Source organism: Lemur catta, chromosome 9 (genome assembly GCF_020740605.2).
Source record: "Lemur catta isolate mLemCat1 chromosome 9, mLemCat1.pri, whole genome shotgun sequence".
Classification (NCBI taxonomy): domain Eukaryota; kingdom Metazoa; phylum Chordata; class Mammalia; order Primates; family Lemuridae; genus Lemur; species Lemur catta.
Genome location: NC_059136.1, coordinates 79,890,605 through 79,906,763, shown reverse-complemented (window position 1 = coordinate 79,906,763; position 16,159 = coordinate 79,890,605). Strand labels below are relative to the sequence as shown.

The window sequence follows — 16,159 nt, the reverse complement described above, 5'->3', positions numbered from 1 at the left end:
GCCACACACTCAAGACAGCGTTTCCCATTCCCAAGACAGCTGGGCAGCAAAACAAGCTAATGTTTTGATCTTCGCTGCCTAAATACTTACCTCACACTGTTCCTAAACCCAAACGGGGAAAAGGAGGGGTTCTCATTGACCCTCTTCTAACCTCAACAATCAGGACTCGCTCTTCCTCAAACCTTCTGCCGCAGCTTGTAAAATTCATCACACAGGACAGGCACTCAAAAAGTATTTATCAAATTGAATCAAAAGACATACATAATCAATACACATAAAATTCATAGAACATAAGTTCTCTTAGGCTTATAGTCCCATAACCCATAATTTAAATGTCTCTGAAATGTTAACAAAATATAAATTATTCCATCTGTAACACAAAATATTTATTTCCTATATACATTTCCATTTTCATGTAAATCATTATGCATCATATCACATATTTAAAAAAAAAGAAGAAAAAGAAAATATAAATCTTAAAAGTCAGTGAAAAAGAGCATCACACCGTGTGGTCTTTATCAGCAGTCTCGTAGCTCTCCTTTCTTGTCTTTTTTTGATTTTCTGGTTGTTTCCTGACGAATCGTTTCATGCTCCAACATGGCCATTCTGGAAAGCCTCTGTAGGTACTGAGACGGTGCTCCAGTGAGAGGGTCACTGAAGCTAGCACCTGGGGGCGAGGGGGGCAATAAGCTATTAAAATGCAATTGAGCGCACATGAATGATACTCTATAAAATGCAGTGTGAGTGAATGACTATTAAACACTACTAGTTCTTCATATACATATACTTTGAATTAGAAATGGCAATGCTTACTTTCTAAAGGGACTGTGACTGTGACAGCCAGTCCCTAAAAACATATTTAACTGAAAAAAACCCTTAAATGCTTGTATTTAATTATATAAAATTAAATCTGCATCTATAAGGTACTTCTTAAAACATGGGATGGCTGTGGAATTTATTCCAAAGTGAAAGGCACCATCTCCATAAATAACTCATTTCATACTTTACATGCTATCGATTTATTTTCTTCAACTAAAGTCATTTCCCATAAGTGCTAAGTAAAACAGTAAAATTGTAAAGTAAAATAAATCATTCACTTAACTGAAACAGCATTAATCAAGCTTCTCTTACAGAGTGGTAGTAATAATGATAGATGGCATTTAGTGAATGATCTTTGTCAAATATTTTACATCTGTTTTATATAAACAATGACAAGTACTATCTCAAATTGCAGATGTTAAAAAGACAATTTATGGAGGCCAAGGAACTTGCCCATGAGCACATACCCAGCAACTGTCAGAGGCAGGATTGGAACCCAGATCTCAAACTCAAAGTTCCCATGTAATCATTACACATTGCCTCTAAATAAATAAATATGTAAAAACATTTCTATTTGGAAACATATAAGGCTTTGAAAATAATATACTGACCCATATTGCTTTAAAATATTATTTAACTTCAAACAGTTTCAAGTGTCAAAAAAAAACCTGTCTTAAATTCTCCTATGTGGCTGTTATTTTTTGTTTGTTTTGTTTTATTTGCAGGTGTAATATGAATGAGAAGTTCAGAGAGAGAGAGTTGAGAATTAAGAATATGATCATGACTCCTGTTCTTAGCTGTACAATGGACCTGACACTTTAAAAGACCCTCCAGCAACAAAATAACTAGATTCTAGGCATTAAGCAAACCCAACAAAAAACTTCGAAGAGTCAGTATCATACAGACAAATGCAATTAAGTTAGAAGTTGTTAACAATAAATTTAAAATTCTCAAAATATTTAGAAATTTATACATTCTAAATTATCCATGAGGCAAAAAGGAAATCATAACAAACATAAAAAATACTTATAGCTAAATTATAACTATCATGAAACTTGTGTGATGCAGAAAAAGTTGTACATAGAGAGGTTTATACCTTAAAATTCCTATGTTAGAAAAGAAGGTTGAAAATTTATAGGCTAGGTATAAGATACACATTAAGAAAAGAGTAAACCCAAAGAACATGGAAGAAAAAATATAGGAAAGAGGAGAAATCAATGAAGTAGAAAAAAAGTTACAATAAAAGAGATTTTTAAAAAAGACAAAAGTTCTTCATTGGAAAGACTAATAAAAAAGAAAGCCTCTGGTGAGGTTAATCAAGTAAAAAAAAGAAGGCACAAATACATAATATTAGGAAAAGGTGGATAGAATTACAGATAAAGCAAAGACTAAACTTTATATCAATAAATTTTAAAACTTAGACAAAAGGCAAAATTTTCTAGAAAATATAACTTACCAAAACCGACTGAAGGATTAAAATGCCTTAAGAGTCCTAAAATTAAAATGATTGAATACATATTAAAAGATTACCCCAAAGAAAATGAGTAACCCAAATAATTTTACAAATAAATTTTATCAGACTTTCAAGAAAGAATGGTCATTCCAATTTTAGGTCCTTTCCTTCACAAAATAGAGAGGAAATAATCCCTAATTTATGCCATGAGGCCATTATAATCTTGACACTGAATCCAGAGAAAGATAGGACAAAAAGGAAGGTGGACGGTTATAAGATCAAATTGCAAAAATTAACTACATTTCCAAATATCTATAATAGAAAGTTAGAAATTTTAATTTAAAAGGAATTGTAGCAGATTATTAGGCTAACTCTCGAAACTTTTTACTCCTTCTTCTGTAACAGAATTTTAACTGGGCACATGGTCATCCAGGTATAGATTACATTTCTTAGCTTGATTAAGAGCTAACCATAGCCTTGTTGCTAAGATACTAACTAAAACAGATTTCTGTTGTTTATACGCCACCCAGTTTATAGTATTTTGTTATAGCAGCCCAAATAGACTATAAGATATTTGGATCGTTTGTAGGTCTGCTTCTGTCTTCCGTTTCTCCTCTTGGTATTTGTCATTATTTTTCACCCCCCTATGCCTGGTAAATCTTGATTGAATGCTAGACATTGTATATGAAAACCTATAAAGCTCTGGTCCATCATGTAGTCCTCAGAGAAAATTTGATTTTCTTCTGGCAGGAAGATCACTTTAATCCAACACAGACTAGTTTTAGTAATTTTTGTGTTTTTTTAATTAAAAAAATGTTTTTTGGAGCCAGAGTCTTGCTCTGTCATCCAGGCTGGAGTGCACTGTCCCAATCAGAACTCATTGTAACCTCAAACTCCTGGGCTTAAGCAATCTTCCTACCTCAGCCTTCCCTCCTGTCCTAAAGTGATCCTCCTGCCTTGGCCTCCCAAAGCACTAGGATTACAGTTGTGAGCCACCATGTCTGGCCTGGGTTTTAGGTTTGTTTTTTTTTTTAAAGCTAGACTAGTCATGGTATGCCTTTATTTATAGTGTGTAGCCCTACAGGAGTTTCAGCTGAAAGCCTGGTGTGTTTACCAAGGGCCCTCCATCTTAGCAGTCCTAAACTCCCACCTCTGTCTCCATGACAGGTGTTATGTTACTGAAATCTCTGCTCAGTTCTTAAACCTCGTGGAAGCTGTTTTCTGCTTGATTTCCTGAAACACTGACTAGCACGCAATCACTTGGGAACAGACAAACACCTGGAGGGAAAACTGCTCCCAGAATTTTGGGCTCCTTCTCATTGGCTATTCCTCCAGGATGTTGGCTTCTCCAGACTTGTCTACTGTAAAGATGGTCTGATAAAAGCTTGTCCATTATAGCCAGAGGAGAAAGTTCTCAGGGTCGTTTTTTAAGATGTATAACCCCTGAAATAGATGACAGTTGCCATAGTAATCCTTGAAAAATTTAGATCACATTAAAATTATCCTTTTTTCACATTATTCACTGGCTCCTCATTCTGATCAGAGTTAAATAAGAAATGCTTTCTAAGGCCCTACATGATCAGTTACTCCATTATTTCTCTTACCTTATCTGGCACTACTTAGCCATACTAGGCTCCTGTTCTTCCAGCCAGCCAGATACCATCCTGTCTTGGGCCTTTGGTGGCCCCAAAAGAATAACTTAACTTCCTCACCTCTTTCAAGTCTTTGCTCAAATATTACTCTCAGTTAAACCTATTCTGACCATCCTATTTAAAGTTGTAAACTACCCTTCTCTACCCAGCTCTCCTGACTTCCCTTACCCTATTTTTGGTGGTTGTTGCTCTTGCACTTACTTATTGTTAGTCTGTTGTAATAGACTCACTATATTTTGTGATCGTTGGCTACATTCTCTCAACAGACTGTAAGCTACAGCAGGACAGTGATCTTTGTTCTATTCAGGGATGTACCCTAAGCCCAAACACCTAGAACAATGCCTGGCACACTGAGATACTTAATTCATATTTGGCGAATGCATAAATGAACTTTGTATGACTCTGAAGGAAAATAATTTTCAACAAGTAAACAAGAAAATACTTCAGTAAATACTGCAGACTCAATTTGTTGTAGAAACGAGCATTGGCATCGCAGGGACACAAAGGTGAGTATAAGACACAGAAGCCATAAAGTTGGCCTGTTGGAAAATGGCAAGTAAATATTTGGGCAAGATGCAAAACAAACGGCTCTTGTTCTAATGAACATTTATATTTTTATTTTATGCTGTCTGTTGATTACAGAAGTTGTTTATAGTATATGGAAATTCAGAGGGGAAAAAATCCAAGGAAAAATTCATGAACACTTAACCTTATGAACTTCACAGTGTGAACTTGCCAAGCTACGGACAACTCAATTCTGACTGCTACCAACAATGTCAATGGATGCCTTACTTGGTAATTTTAGATTTTGTTGTTGTTCTATTAACTCCATTATTCCATAAGCACAAAATCATGAAAGTGATGAATACACTTGCAACAGTCCCCAACCTTTTTGGTACCAGGGACCGGTTTCATGGAAGACAGTTTTTCCACAGACCAGGGATGGGGGGAGGAGTGTCACTGGGGTGGTGTGGGGGGTGTCGGGGGCTCAGATGGTGATGTGTGGCCTGTTTCCTAACAGGCCATGGACGGCACCGGGCTGCGGCCTGGGGGCTGGGGACTGCAGCACTAGAGGAAGACAACAATGATTATGACAAAAATTAAAAATAAATGAGATTATAAAAATCTTAAGTTTTTAAGGGAATAATTATTGCACATAGGTAAAGGATGAATCATTTGATAGTCTGAAGGACAATGGCAAATAACATATAATGTTAAAGTGTTATGCTTAAACCAGTGGTTCTCAGCTAGGAGTGATTTTGCTGCCTGGGGACATTTGGCAATATCTAGAGATATTTTTGATTTTCACAACTTGGGGAGTGCTAGTGGCATCTAGCGAGGCCTGGATGCTACTAAACATACTACAATTCACAGGACAGACTCTCACAATAAAGAATTGTTTGGTTCAAAATGTTAATACTGTCACCATTGAAAAACCCTGGCTTGGACACTAATCAGGAAAAAATAAGAAAACATACTTGACAAAATGGAAAAGTTTTGATTATACATTTCAAGAATCTTTACCATTAACTTTGGGTAAAATTATTTCAGGAAATGGCTAAAAGTTTATAATAGAATTTAAATGTTAGACATATGCATTATGTCACATGCCATATAGGGCTCCCTTGGTAAAATGCCCCATGAATCCGTAACATACAGAAGGACCATGGCAATAAGGATAGATGCCGGAACGCTAGGAAACTCTCTACCATCTCGTAGACAGCATTAAAAAGTGTAATTACCTGTGCCTCAACAAATTTTTCTGTTTGTTTTTGAAAAACAAAACTCTGATCAAACATCAGAAATGCGGAGGTGAGAAGGCCTGATTTTAAAGTTTTGAAGGACAAATTCATACTTTGAATGTGGTAAAAATTTATACCTTGGTGCTGTAAACCCTCTTAGTCACCAGGGACATAAGAATTACTTGACTTAAGAGTAGTTTTGGGGGACTAAAACTGTTAGTATACAGATAAGTTTCTGTAGTTGGATGTCATAGATATAGAGGATTCATGAAAATACTATCATAATTAGAAGGTAAAGCTAGAAAGGAGGGTTGGGGGAAAATGGTGAAGGGTTCACCATGGCAAGGCTAAAGAGTTCACACTTTAGTCTGTGGGTGATGCGGGAGTCATTGTTTTTCAAGAGAGTAATGTGATTAGGGGTCAAGGCTTTAGGCTTTTGTTGAAGGATTTCAAAGGTCAGAGACGCAAAACAAAAAGACCAGTTTGCAGGTGACTAAATGGCCCAAGTGTGACATGAGGAGGGCCTATCCCAAGGTCCCAAGATTAGAAAGGTCTATTTATAATGAACCTAACGTGCTAAGTTTATAAAAGAAACAAAGCTTAAAAGAAGTAGTAACAAAACAAAGACAATTACATCAAAGAAAAGAAAGGAAATTCAAAAAATAAAAAACATAAGTATGTGGCACCCCAAGACATGTAGTGCGAAAAAGAATGAGCCAGCTTACCTTTTGATTTCTCCCGAAGTGGTGCCATGGTGCATGTCTGCTCAACCTTCTTTATCCTAAAGTTTGTATATTATCATAAAATCACTTGTATGTAAATATGGGTTACATTAACTTTAAAAGATATAATAAGAGACAAGCAGCATAGTTTCAGTGAAACTCACTTGTTGAATGACATCACATGGAAATTAAATAAATGTTAAATAAAGGAAACTCCATTATAACTAATCCAGTTGGAAGCAGATACGAACCGACCCAACATCTTGGTTTTTGCTAGTAAATTTTAGCAGTGGATGAGTGCTATGTCTGACTTCTCCCATAGATCTTTACCATAACTCTCACTAGTCATGACTCAGGCAATGCTAAGAGGAAAGGAACCAAGATTAATGGCATCTGGATGTGTTGGATACCAACTATCACTTATTTGTGTCCCTTTTACCTATCAACCACCCCAATCTAAATTTTGTCATAATTAACTTTTGTTCCTACTGGAATAGATCTAAATAATAAGTTGATTATCAGGGGAAATATATAATGATTGAATCTGCTGTGGGTGAGGTAATCAATCATAAGAATTCCAAACTTCTTGTAACTATTTTAAACCTTAAAAGTCAGCAAACAGCTTTTAACCTTTCATGCTTCTGTTATAAAAAAAAGTAAAAAAACAAAAAAATAAAAATCAGCAGCAACTTTTTAATACTCATCACTTCTAAGACTACTGTTATTAGTTATATTACCAGAGTGCGCTTTGAGATTCACTGTACATTTTTGATTATCAACAAAGAAATTTGAAAAATATTAGACTTTAATCAGAACTTTACAATAAAATAGCCACATATGGAGAAAAAAAGAGGGTAAGAGGTTGTACACAAACCAAACAAAAATGAGTACTTCCCTGCTTTGCCAATGCTGTTCTTTTATAGGGCACTGTGCAACATGCGGAGGAGAATAAAACACTTGCTGGCAACTTGACATGTTCTCACTAGAATGGCCAAAATGAAGACACTTGTGTCAAAGGCAGGGGAAAGAATGAACATTTATGCTTGCCAAGCACTTTATATAAATTACGTCACTTAGCTACTACCACTATTCCACTTTATATGTGAAGAGCACTTGTCATAACATGAATAAAGTATATTCAATTACCCTTCTTTGACTTAAGTAAATTCACACTTAGGTCAATGTAAAATGTTTAGAAATAACTTCACAGTCAAATCACAAATGAAAATCCTAAACAAACCAAAAAAACAAATTGAAATAGGGTAGAAATAATAGCAAGCAAAATGAAGACCCCAAAATTAAGAGGTAGAATGGGCCAATTTAGGGGTACTTTCTAAAGTTCCAGTTTCTTTAAGATGCTCACATGTATTGAAGGAAGGGTAACAAGACTGGTCCACACTGATACAAAGTCCATTGCCACAGACAGCCCTACACACACCTACCCCCTCCCCAAAGGGCACTGTGACCCCCGACGAAAATGACAAGAGTAAGTTGAATGTCAGGGACACAGGTGTCTTGGTGATGATGTAAACTGACTGTCCTTAGTAGGTTTCATATTCATGTTTCAAATGGTCCCTCTTCTTTCTGTGTCCTGCCATCCCTCCTTTTCAACTTAAGTTACCATCTACTCTACTGGCAACTCACTCTCTTCCACCATCTCTGATCCTGCCTTATTTTAATATAATCTTGCTTCAGAAAGAGTAATTTTGCTTTTTATATTTTATGGCTTTAAAATATGTCTTCAGATAATATTAAAAATTATGAGAAAGGCTATATGTATGATATCATTCATTGTGGTGTGATTTACAAAACCAAAAAAGTCAAAGCAACTTAAAATTCAGCAACAGGAAATGGTCAAATAAACTGTGGACCCATCGATGAAATATAATGTGCCTAGTAAGACTGACAAATATGTAATGACATGACAAAATGCATATATGTAATATTAACACGTTGACTGCCACACTAGAAAAAAAAATTTCCTTGGGGCCAAGTTGTTTTATTATGAAAACAGAATAAAAATTTCAAAAACAAAATGATCCTGTATAATTTAATAAAAAATTTGTTATTTTTTATTGTTTTCTGTGCGTGAGTTATATGCAACTTGAAAAATAGTTGAAGCAGTTCCCAAGGTAAAGAGACCTGTGAGTTACATATGCTTCATGAGGCCCCGGGCTCAAAACTAGCATGAGTTAAATACAACACACAGAGCAGTTAATATGTTAAGTACAAAAAAAGGGGAGCCAGGTTAAAAAATTTCAAGTACACTAAAATCACAACTAAAATAAAATCCAAGAAAAAAAAGAAAGTTAGATGAGAACACCCAACAATGAAGATGGATATGTTAGGATGGGTAGATTATCAAACAATTGTTTTTCCTTTTTCCCCCAATTTTTTATAAAGTTCTTATTCATTTTCATAATTTAAATAAAAATTATCCACAACTTTTTAATATGTTCTAGTTTTCTATTTACATTACCAGAATCCATTTCAAGAGTACTTAACAAGAACAACAGTACTAGTTGGAAAACTCAAGAAATATATCTTGAAACTCCAATCTTGTGTGCTACATATAACTGGATGACTTGAAAGTTCATTCTGATGGGATAATAATATGAAAATATAAATCTTCCCCTAAAAAAAGTTGCAACTCAGAATGCTATAGTGCTTCATATATTTTAGGCTGGCAAAGTGAATAAGTACTAGATATTCAATAAATATCTGAAGAATAAATGAACAAACCAAAGCAGAAACTGAATAGAACATGAGACTATCTCACTAACTTATAGGTCCCTTTGGAGAAAGGTGTTTTCTTTTAATGATATGTTAGTCAGTCTGATTTATAGCAGGAAAAGGATGTATAATAATGTTTGTGAATGTCAGTATTCAAAGTCAGGGAGACTTTCCTGGTTGAAAAATTCATTCCTGATAGTCTTAACTAGGCCAACACCTCATTCAGAATCTCCCCTCACACGACTTTAATCATACTAGAAATGAAATACAAGTTCTATATTCAGGATACAAAAACCTGTTAATATTACTGAGAGTTAATTTTTTATCACTAAAAATTCCAGGGCTTTCATGGGTATGATCCAGGCTAGGGCAATCAAGATTTTTAAAAGGAAATCCTTGAATCCTTTCTGGCAATGTCACTTGAAAACAGAGAAAAGTACCTACTTGTCAAACTGCATAAAATGGCTAACTTGGAGTAAAGAAATTAAATCCTTTATGAAAAAAACCAGTAGGCAAAAAAGAATTAGATTCACTAAGTCAGAAAAAACTCTACATTCAGCAACATTACTACAAATAAATATTCAACAAAAGGGGCTTTGGTAGCAATGACCTACCTGACCATGGGCATCTCGGCATCACCACACAGCAGTCTTTTATGAACATCTAGTGGAGTTGAACTTACATTTTTGCAGTAACTTTGCAATCCTGGTAAATATGGCATTTTAACACATTCTTTGACGTCTTCTAGACCAAATGCTGTGGTGTATTCTAATTTAAAATATTATCATAATCATCTTGATTAAATGTATACTTCTTTTACTACATATTAAAATGCATAATAAAATATGTTAATACAAAATCAGCCATTAAGTAAAGAAAATTAAGCAACTATAATTTATTTAGCATCTTTCCTAGGAGAATGTCTTTCAATTCCTACCATAGGGACTACAAGAAGGAATAGATTAAGGGACTGATTAAGAGTTAGAATAAGAAAAAGGACAGCTTTGCAGACCTTCCACAGTACTCACTGTCCTCTGCAGTCATTATTTTATTTAACTAAAATTCCCAGAATACTACATACATTCACACTGAAATAAAAGGCAATTTCAAGAATCTTATCTACTACTTTGAATCTGTCCACTTTCCTACTTTTATGTAAATAATCAAGAGTTATAAGGGCTGGGCACTGTGGCTTACACCTGTAATCCTAGCACTTTGGGAGTCTGAGGTGGGAGGATCAACTGCTAGAGGCTAGAAGTTCAGGATCAGCCTGGGCAACATCGCAAGAGCCCATCTCTGTTAAAAAAAAAAAAAAAAAAAAAGCTACTCAGGAGGCTGAGGCGGAAGGATAGCTTGAGCCCAGTAATTCAAGGCTACAGTGAGCTATGATCATGCCACTGCACTCCAGCCTGAGCAATAGCAGGCTCTCTACAAAGCAAAAAAAATTTAAAAACGAGAGTTATAAATTCATGATCAGTTGAGCAATCAATAAGAGATAAAAGAATTTTACTTCAGGCATTGACTTTAATTTCCTCTCCACAAAATTCCATAACAACTATTAATATAAAAAGCAACATTGAAGAGTCAAGACTGCTTATTCTACTGACTTCACATATCAATGGTCCAAGAGATTGTCAAACCATATTTTTAAAAAATCAATATGGAGGCATTTAGGGGAAAAAGTAGATTAAGAGGTTAAAGGTTTGGCTGTTCTTTAAACATGGAAAAAAAATTTTAAGCATCCTTTACAAAGTGAGTCTAGCACAGCAATAAAAATTTAATAGGACTGGAGTTATCACATTAAATGTTCAAAATGCTATTTTACAAGCTTCGATTTTTGCTGTTTTGGAAAAAATAGTTTTTCTTCATCAAAAACATATAGATTCTCTTTTCAACCATTTGATTTGGAGGATAGGAGGATTGATAAACTGGTGTCTTCTGAGAACTTTTAATGGGAACCTGGTGAAAAAGTTGAAAAAAATGTATAGCAGACACTCAAAACCAGAACAGATGAAATAGTTGAGTAGTTTGAATGTTGCTATTTCAAGAATTATACCTCCATTAATAAAGCTGAAAGAAAAATTCAGAATAAACAAGAAATGCAATTATAACTTTAAAGTAAGGGGGAAGCTATTAATGTACTCATATACATGTCAAAAGTTTTCAAACTTTTTAAGACTTTATTGAGCAATTATAGGACATAAGATACTCTAAGCTGCTCAAAAATAAAATTTTGGTTGAAATTATTAATATATAAAGGCATTTTAAAGATTTGGGTGTCTTAAAATATAAAAGTCAACTTGAGTTATTTAAAAGAAAACACTACAAAAAGTGTGACCAGAGATAGTACTATAGTGAATATTAAGAGTAGTTCTTTAAAATGTGTTTCTATCATGAGTCACCGAATTACATTAATGAAATGATTTTAATTTGCTTCTATTTTTCCATAAACTTAAGATATAATCCTTACATAAATATTGTAGAAATTATAAAACATATCTTGACTGCTTGAAAAATGCACGTATTCTAAGAAAATTTATACAAAAAAATAAAATTTCTATGTTTTCTTAAGTAAAACATTAATAATAATGAAGTTACCTTTCCTTATCTTTTGTGTTTCCAAAACTGCTTTCTTCCAGCTATTCTCAAAATGAAAACAACTTTCAAGGGAATTTCTGGTGACATTAGAAGTATCAAATTTGATTTCAGGAGACAGCATTGACATTTTTTCTTCTTCTTTCAACAGTGCTGATGAAAATGAGATGCTACTCCAGATACAGGACACACAAAACAAAGAAAACAAGATATTCCAGAGGTTAATGTTTTTTCTAATTTATTTTCCATCATGCATATTAAATAGTAACATAGATTTAAATGAAAATCTTACTTATAACACGTAAATACATATTCTTGGGATTTTAAAGCAAAAGCCCTTTAAGAATGAAGCAAAAATATATAGTCCAGAATGTTTTTATATTTCAAACTTTAAATATTTTAATGAATTCTTTCAAATTCCAGGTCACAAATATTTGGCAATTTAAAAAAAAATGTAAAAGCCCAACAGCAAATTATCATTTACAAGAAAATAGAACGGTTGGATTCTCTCAAAAATATTACCATTATAAAACGCATTTATTTGTGCCTGAAAAAAAAGACAAATTCTGTGCTTTGTGGAAAATAAGTCCTCAAGATAGCCATTACTTTTATTCTAAACACGGACCCAGAAGAAGTTTAATCATGTATCCTGCTTGTTTAATATATTAAACATATATGAATTTCAATCACATATTGTAAGTGCAAGGCATTGCTAAACTCTGAAGAGAGCGCAACGTGAGCAAGACGTAGCTCCTACTCTCAGGAGTCCAGTGGCAATGGCAAAGAATGACAACCACCACTACAGTTATAGTTTATTCCAGGCTCCTAGCTGGGCATTTTACACCCATTTTTTCCAACCGTCACAACAAAAGAGTCAGAGATAGCCAGATTCAGCTACGCTCGTTCATTCATAAAAAATAAATTATTTACTGGGGGTTGATTCTAATGTCAAGAATCACACGAGGCATTGCAGAAACATGCTAAACAGAACGGTTCCTGCCCTTGAGGAGCTTAGGATCCAGGAAAAGAAATACAGAAAAGAGAAAGGATAATACCATTTTAGTAAGCTATGCTACGATGGGCAAATGATACAGGACGCTACAGAGCACACAGGAGGGAACCCTACCCCAGTCTTGGGCATTCGGGAAGCCTTTCTGGAGGAAGCTAACAAAGCAAGGGCATGGGGGAGGAGGAGGAAGAGAGAGGAGGAGGAGGAGGAGGAGGGGAGAGGGAGAGGGAGGGGGAGGGGGGGAGAAAAGGGGTGGCGGAGGAGGAGGAGGAGAAGGAGATGATGATGGCTCCTAGTAGAGGAAAAGCACAGAAAAAAGCGTCTCTCTCTCCAGGTGAGAGACAACATGGCTCAAGAATGTCGTCTGGCACAGCTGGAGCAGGCACGGGTGTGTTGCACACCGGCGGGGAGGGAGAGAAAAACAAGGATGTGGGAGGATGGTGGGGAGGTGAGACCGGGGGAGGAGCAGGGCAGGGCAGGAGGGGGAGACACGAAGGTAGCCTGGGAGATGGGGCGGCCGTGAGAGGTGAGCCATCTCCAGGGAAGGCCGCTCCTGAAGCCGGCGTGTCCAGTCCTGGAGAGGCGGTGCACGGTAACATGAGAACATGAGCTAAAAAGAAAGAGCGGAAGGACTTTGGATCTGGTGATGAGGTCTTGGGTCTGCTGGAAATGGCAGTGTTGGGCGTTAAAGGGCAGGCAGGAGACCTGGCAGGAAAGGGATGGGGAGTGGGGGTGAAGCGCGTGCAGTCAGGGGAGCAAGCGAAGGGAAGGGGACAATCCCAACTCAGCGCTGGTGCCAAGAGCCCGCTTGGGCTGCTGCAGCCTGACCTGGCAAGTCCTCCTGCCCTGGCCTTCGCCTCCTTCCCCAGCAAGGCTCAGAGGCCTGTTCCCTAACGCTGCCGCCGCCCTGTCTATTCTTGGGCTTGATCCTCCTTTCCAAGCAACAAAGAGAGTGGCTCATTCTTTCTTTGATGCTCTTGACCACAAGCTCTTTTGATTTCATAGGATTTGTTGCTAAAAACCTGAGAAAACAAACAAGACAATCATAAGGGCAACAAAAATAATGAAAATGACAACAAAACTAAAATGTGGAGTACATTATAATTTCCAAAGTCTTAAAAGACTCTTAAAATCATGATCCAGACTCCATTCTTAAGAACTTCTTTCTCCTTTTGTTTGTAAGGGTGAAGATGACCAGACAACTTTCTTTCAGCTCCTTTCCCTCTTAAAAGCCTCTCTACCAGGACAGCAGAGGCAACCAGGGACCTCGTACCCTCCAGTGGACACTTGCATTTCTGAACATTCTAGACTGGGTGGCACCAAACAATAGCCCTCGTAGGGTATTTTATCCTACCAGATCAAGAGAAAACTTTCTTAAAACTAGCTTCTTAAAAAAAAAAAAGTACACATGATAAATATGTGAAGATTCATTATACTATTATCTGTACGCTTTTGTGTACATGTGAAATTTTCGATAATAAAAAGTCTTTTAAAAAAAAAACCTCATAGCTACAAGAATGTATGACTTAAAAAATGTGCTGAAATAATGAAAAACCAAATGTTTTTGATCTGATGTTTTCTGTAAACATGGTCACTACCTAATTCTAGTGGAAAGAGAAAAATTAAGAATGCTTTATAGGACTAATAAAAGGACCGTTAAAAAAAAAACGCATGTAGGAAGAGATAATAAAAAGAACAGAAGACGTGTTCTAGGGCAGACAATAAAACAAATCGCTCAAAACAAACGTCTTCTCAAATTAACAATAGAGAGAATCAGAGCTGAGATAAGCTAATTGTTTAAAACTGATAGATATAAAATAATTGCTATAATTTTAATAATTACAAAATATGGATGTATTTGAACATTTTTTAATATTCCAAATACTTTTAAATTATTTTATCACCTCACCTAGAAATAAAGGGAAATGTAAAATAAATTCTTGTTCACTCATTCATTCTTTATACATCCATTTATTCATTTAACAAAACAGTACTGAATGCCTATCATGTCAGGCACTGAGGATATAACAGGGAAAATAACCAAATAAGGCCCTGTTCTCCTGAGACAGACAATGGTAAGGAAATAAATGAACCAAGTTTATTTGAGATAAAGTGCAATGAAAGTAAAGTTCTATATTGGCGATAGGTGAATTCTATAAAGTCACTATGAACGCTGAATTAGCGAATACTGAACCATCGTTCCTAGGGTAAACACAGGGTTAGGTTCCTGTGAGCCTTTGGTCACATCTTCATCAACCAATCAATACATCACCATGTTTTATGTGTGTTTCTATTTAAAGACATCTTATTTAATATATATTATTGATTCATTAACATTGAGTTCAAAGCCAACAGTGCTATGGCTCATGCTTGAATGAAGCTTATCTAATATGTATATTTTCTCCAGACATAGCACAGCCTTCTTGCACTTAGGAACACTAGACAGCACTTCAACGCTACACTTGAGGGGCTTTTTAAACAGCAAAATCATCAACAAAAAGCACAAAAAATGCAAAAAGCATGGCACTAAATAGTGAAAAGCACACTTGCTTACGGAATGAGAGCTGACACAAGAAGGCAGAGTGTGGCCACATTCAAGCTCAGCTGGGAAAATGCGCATCTGGCAACTCAAATTTTTCACTGCTCTGCACATGTCCACAAGTGACCAGGAAAGCCCTTCAAGTATTGATTTCGGAGTTACAAATAAATTTTAGTGAGTAGGTCAATCTGTGAATAATGAGGATTGACTATAATTCATCATGGCAATGTGCTTAGGGGCAGAAAGTACTTCAGACTGTGTGGCTAAGGAAGGCCTCATGGATGATCCTGAGCTGAGATCTGAATGCCCCAGAGGCAGCCACAGATATCTGGGAAAGATCTAAAGTGAAGAGCACTTTTCTCGAAGAGAACAGTGAGCGCAAAGGCCCCAAAGCCAGAATGAGGTTGGCATGTTCTAAAGGCAGAAATGATCCGTGTGTCAATAGCTATGGCAGCCACCAGCTACATGTGGCTACCAAGCACTTGAGATGTGCTAGTCAGATCTGAGACGTGTTGTGAGTGTATGATACACAGAAAACTTCAAAGACGTCTTGTGGAAAAAAAGAATCCGAAATAGCTCATTAACAATTTACGTATTGTACTGATTTTATGCTCAAATGATACTATTTTGAATATGAGCAATTAAATAAAATAGATTACTCCAATAAACATCACCTGTCTCTTTTTACCTTTTCCATGTGGCTTCTAGGAATTTCAAAATTTTATATGTGGCTTGCCAGGGGGAGAGGAGAATAAGATAAGGTTGGAAAGATAGCAGGTATCAGATAATATAGGGTTTTATAGGTGATAATAAAGAGTTTGGACTTTATTCTAAATGCATCAAAAATCTATCAGAAAGTCTGGGGTAGGAAGAAATATCAGAGTTGGGTTAAAAG

At 35.9% G+C, this 16,159-nt stretch overlaps 1 protein-coding gene across 1 annotated transcript in view; it reads right to left on the bottom strand.

Annotated features, from left to right (window-relative positions):
* Positions 1 to 423: 423 nt before the first annotated feature.
* Positions 424 to 16,159, bottom strand: part of C9H8orf89 (chromosome 9 C8orf89 homolog) — a 33,879-nt gene continuing 18,143 nt past the window's right edge. Inside the window, exons 2-7 of the mRNA XM_045561444.1 lie at positions 11,720 to 11,886; positions 9,736 to 9,889; positions 7,284 to 7,370; positions 6,392 to 6,447; positions 2,276 to 2,311; positions 424 to 667 (exon numbers count right to left, since the gene is read on the bottom strand). Of these exons, the coding sequence (XP_045417400.1) occupies positions 519 to 667; positions 2,276 to 2,311; positions 6,392 to 6,447; positions 7,284 to 7,370; positions 9,736 to 9,889; positions 11,720 to 11,846 (609 nt within the window). The 5' untranslated portion in view covers positions 11,847 to 11,886 and the 3' untranslated portion in view covers positions 424 to 518. The remainder of the gene's footprint in view (positions 668 to 2,275; positions 2,312 to 6,391; positions 6,448 to 7,283; positions 7,371 to 9,735; positions 9,890 to 11,719; positions 11,887 to 16,159) is intronic.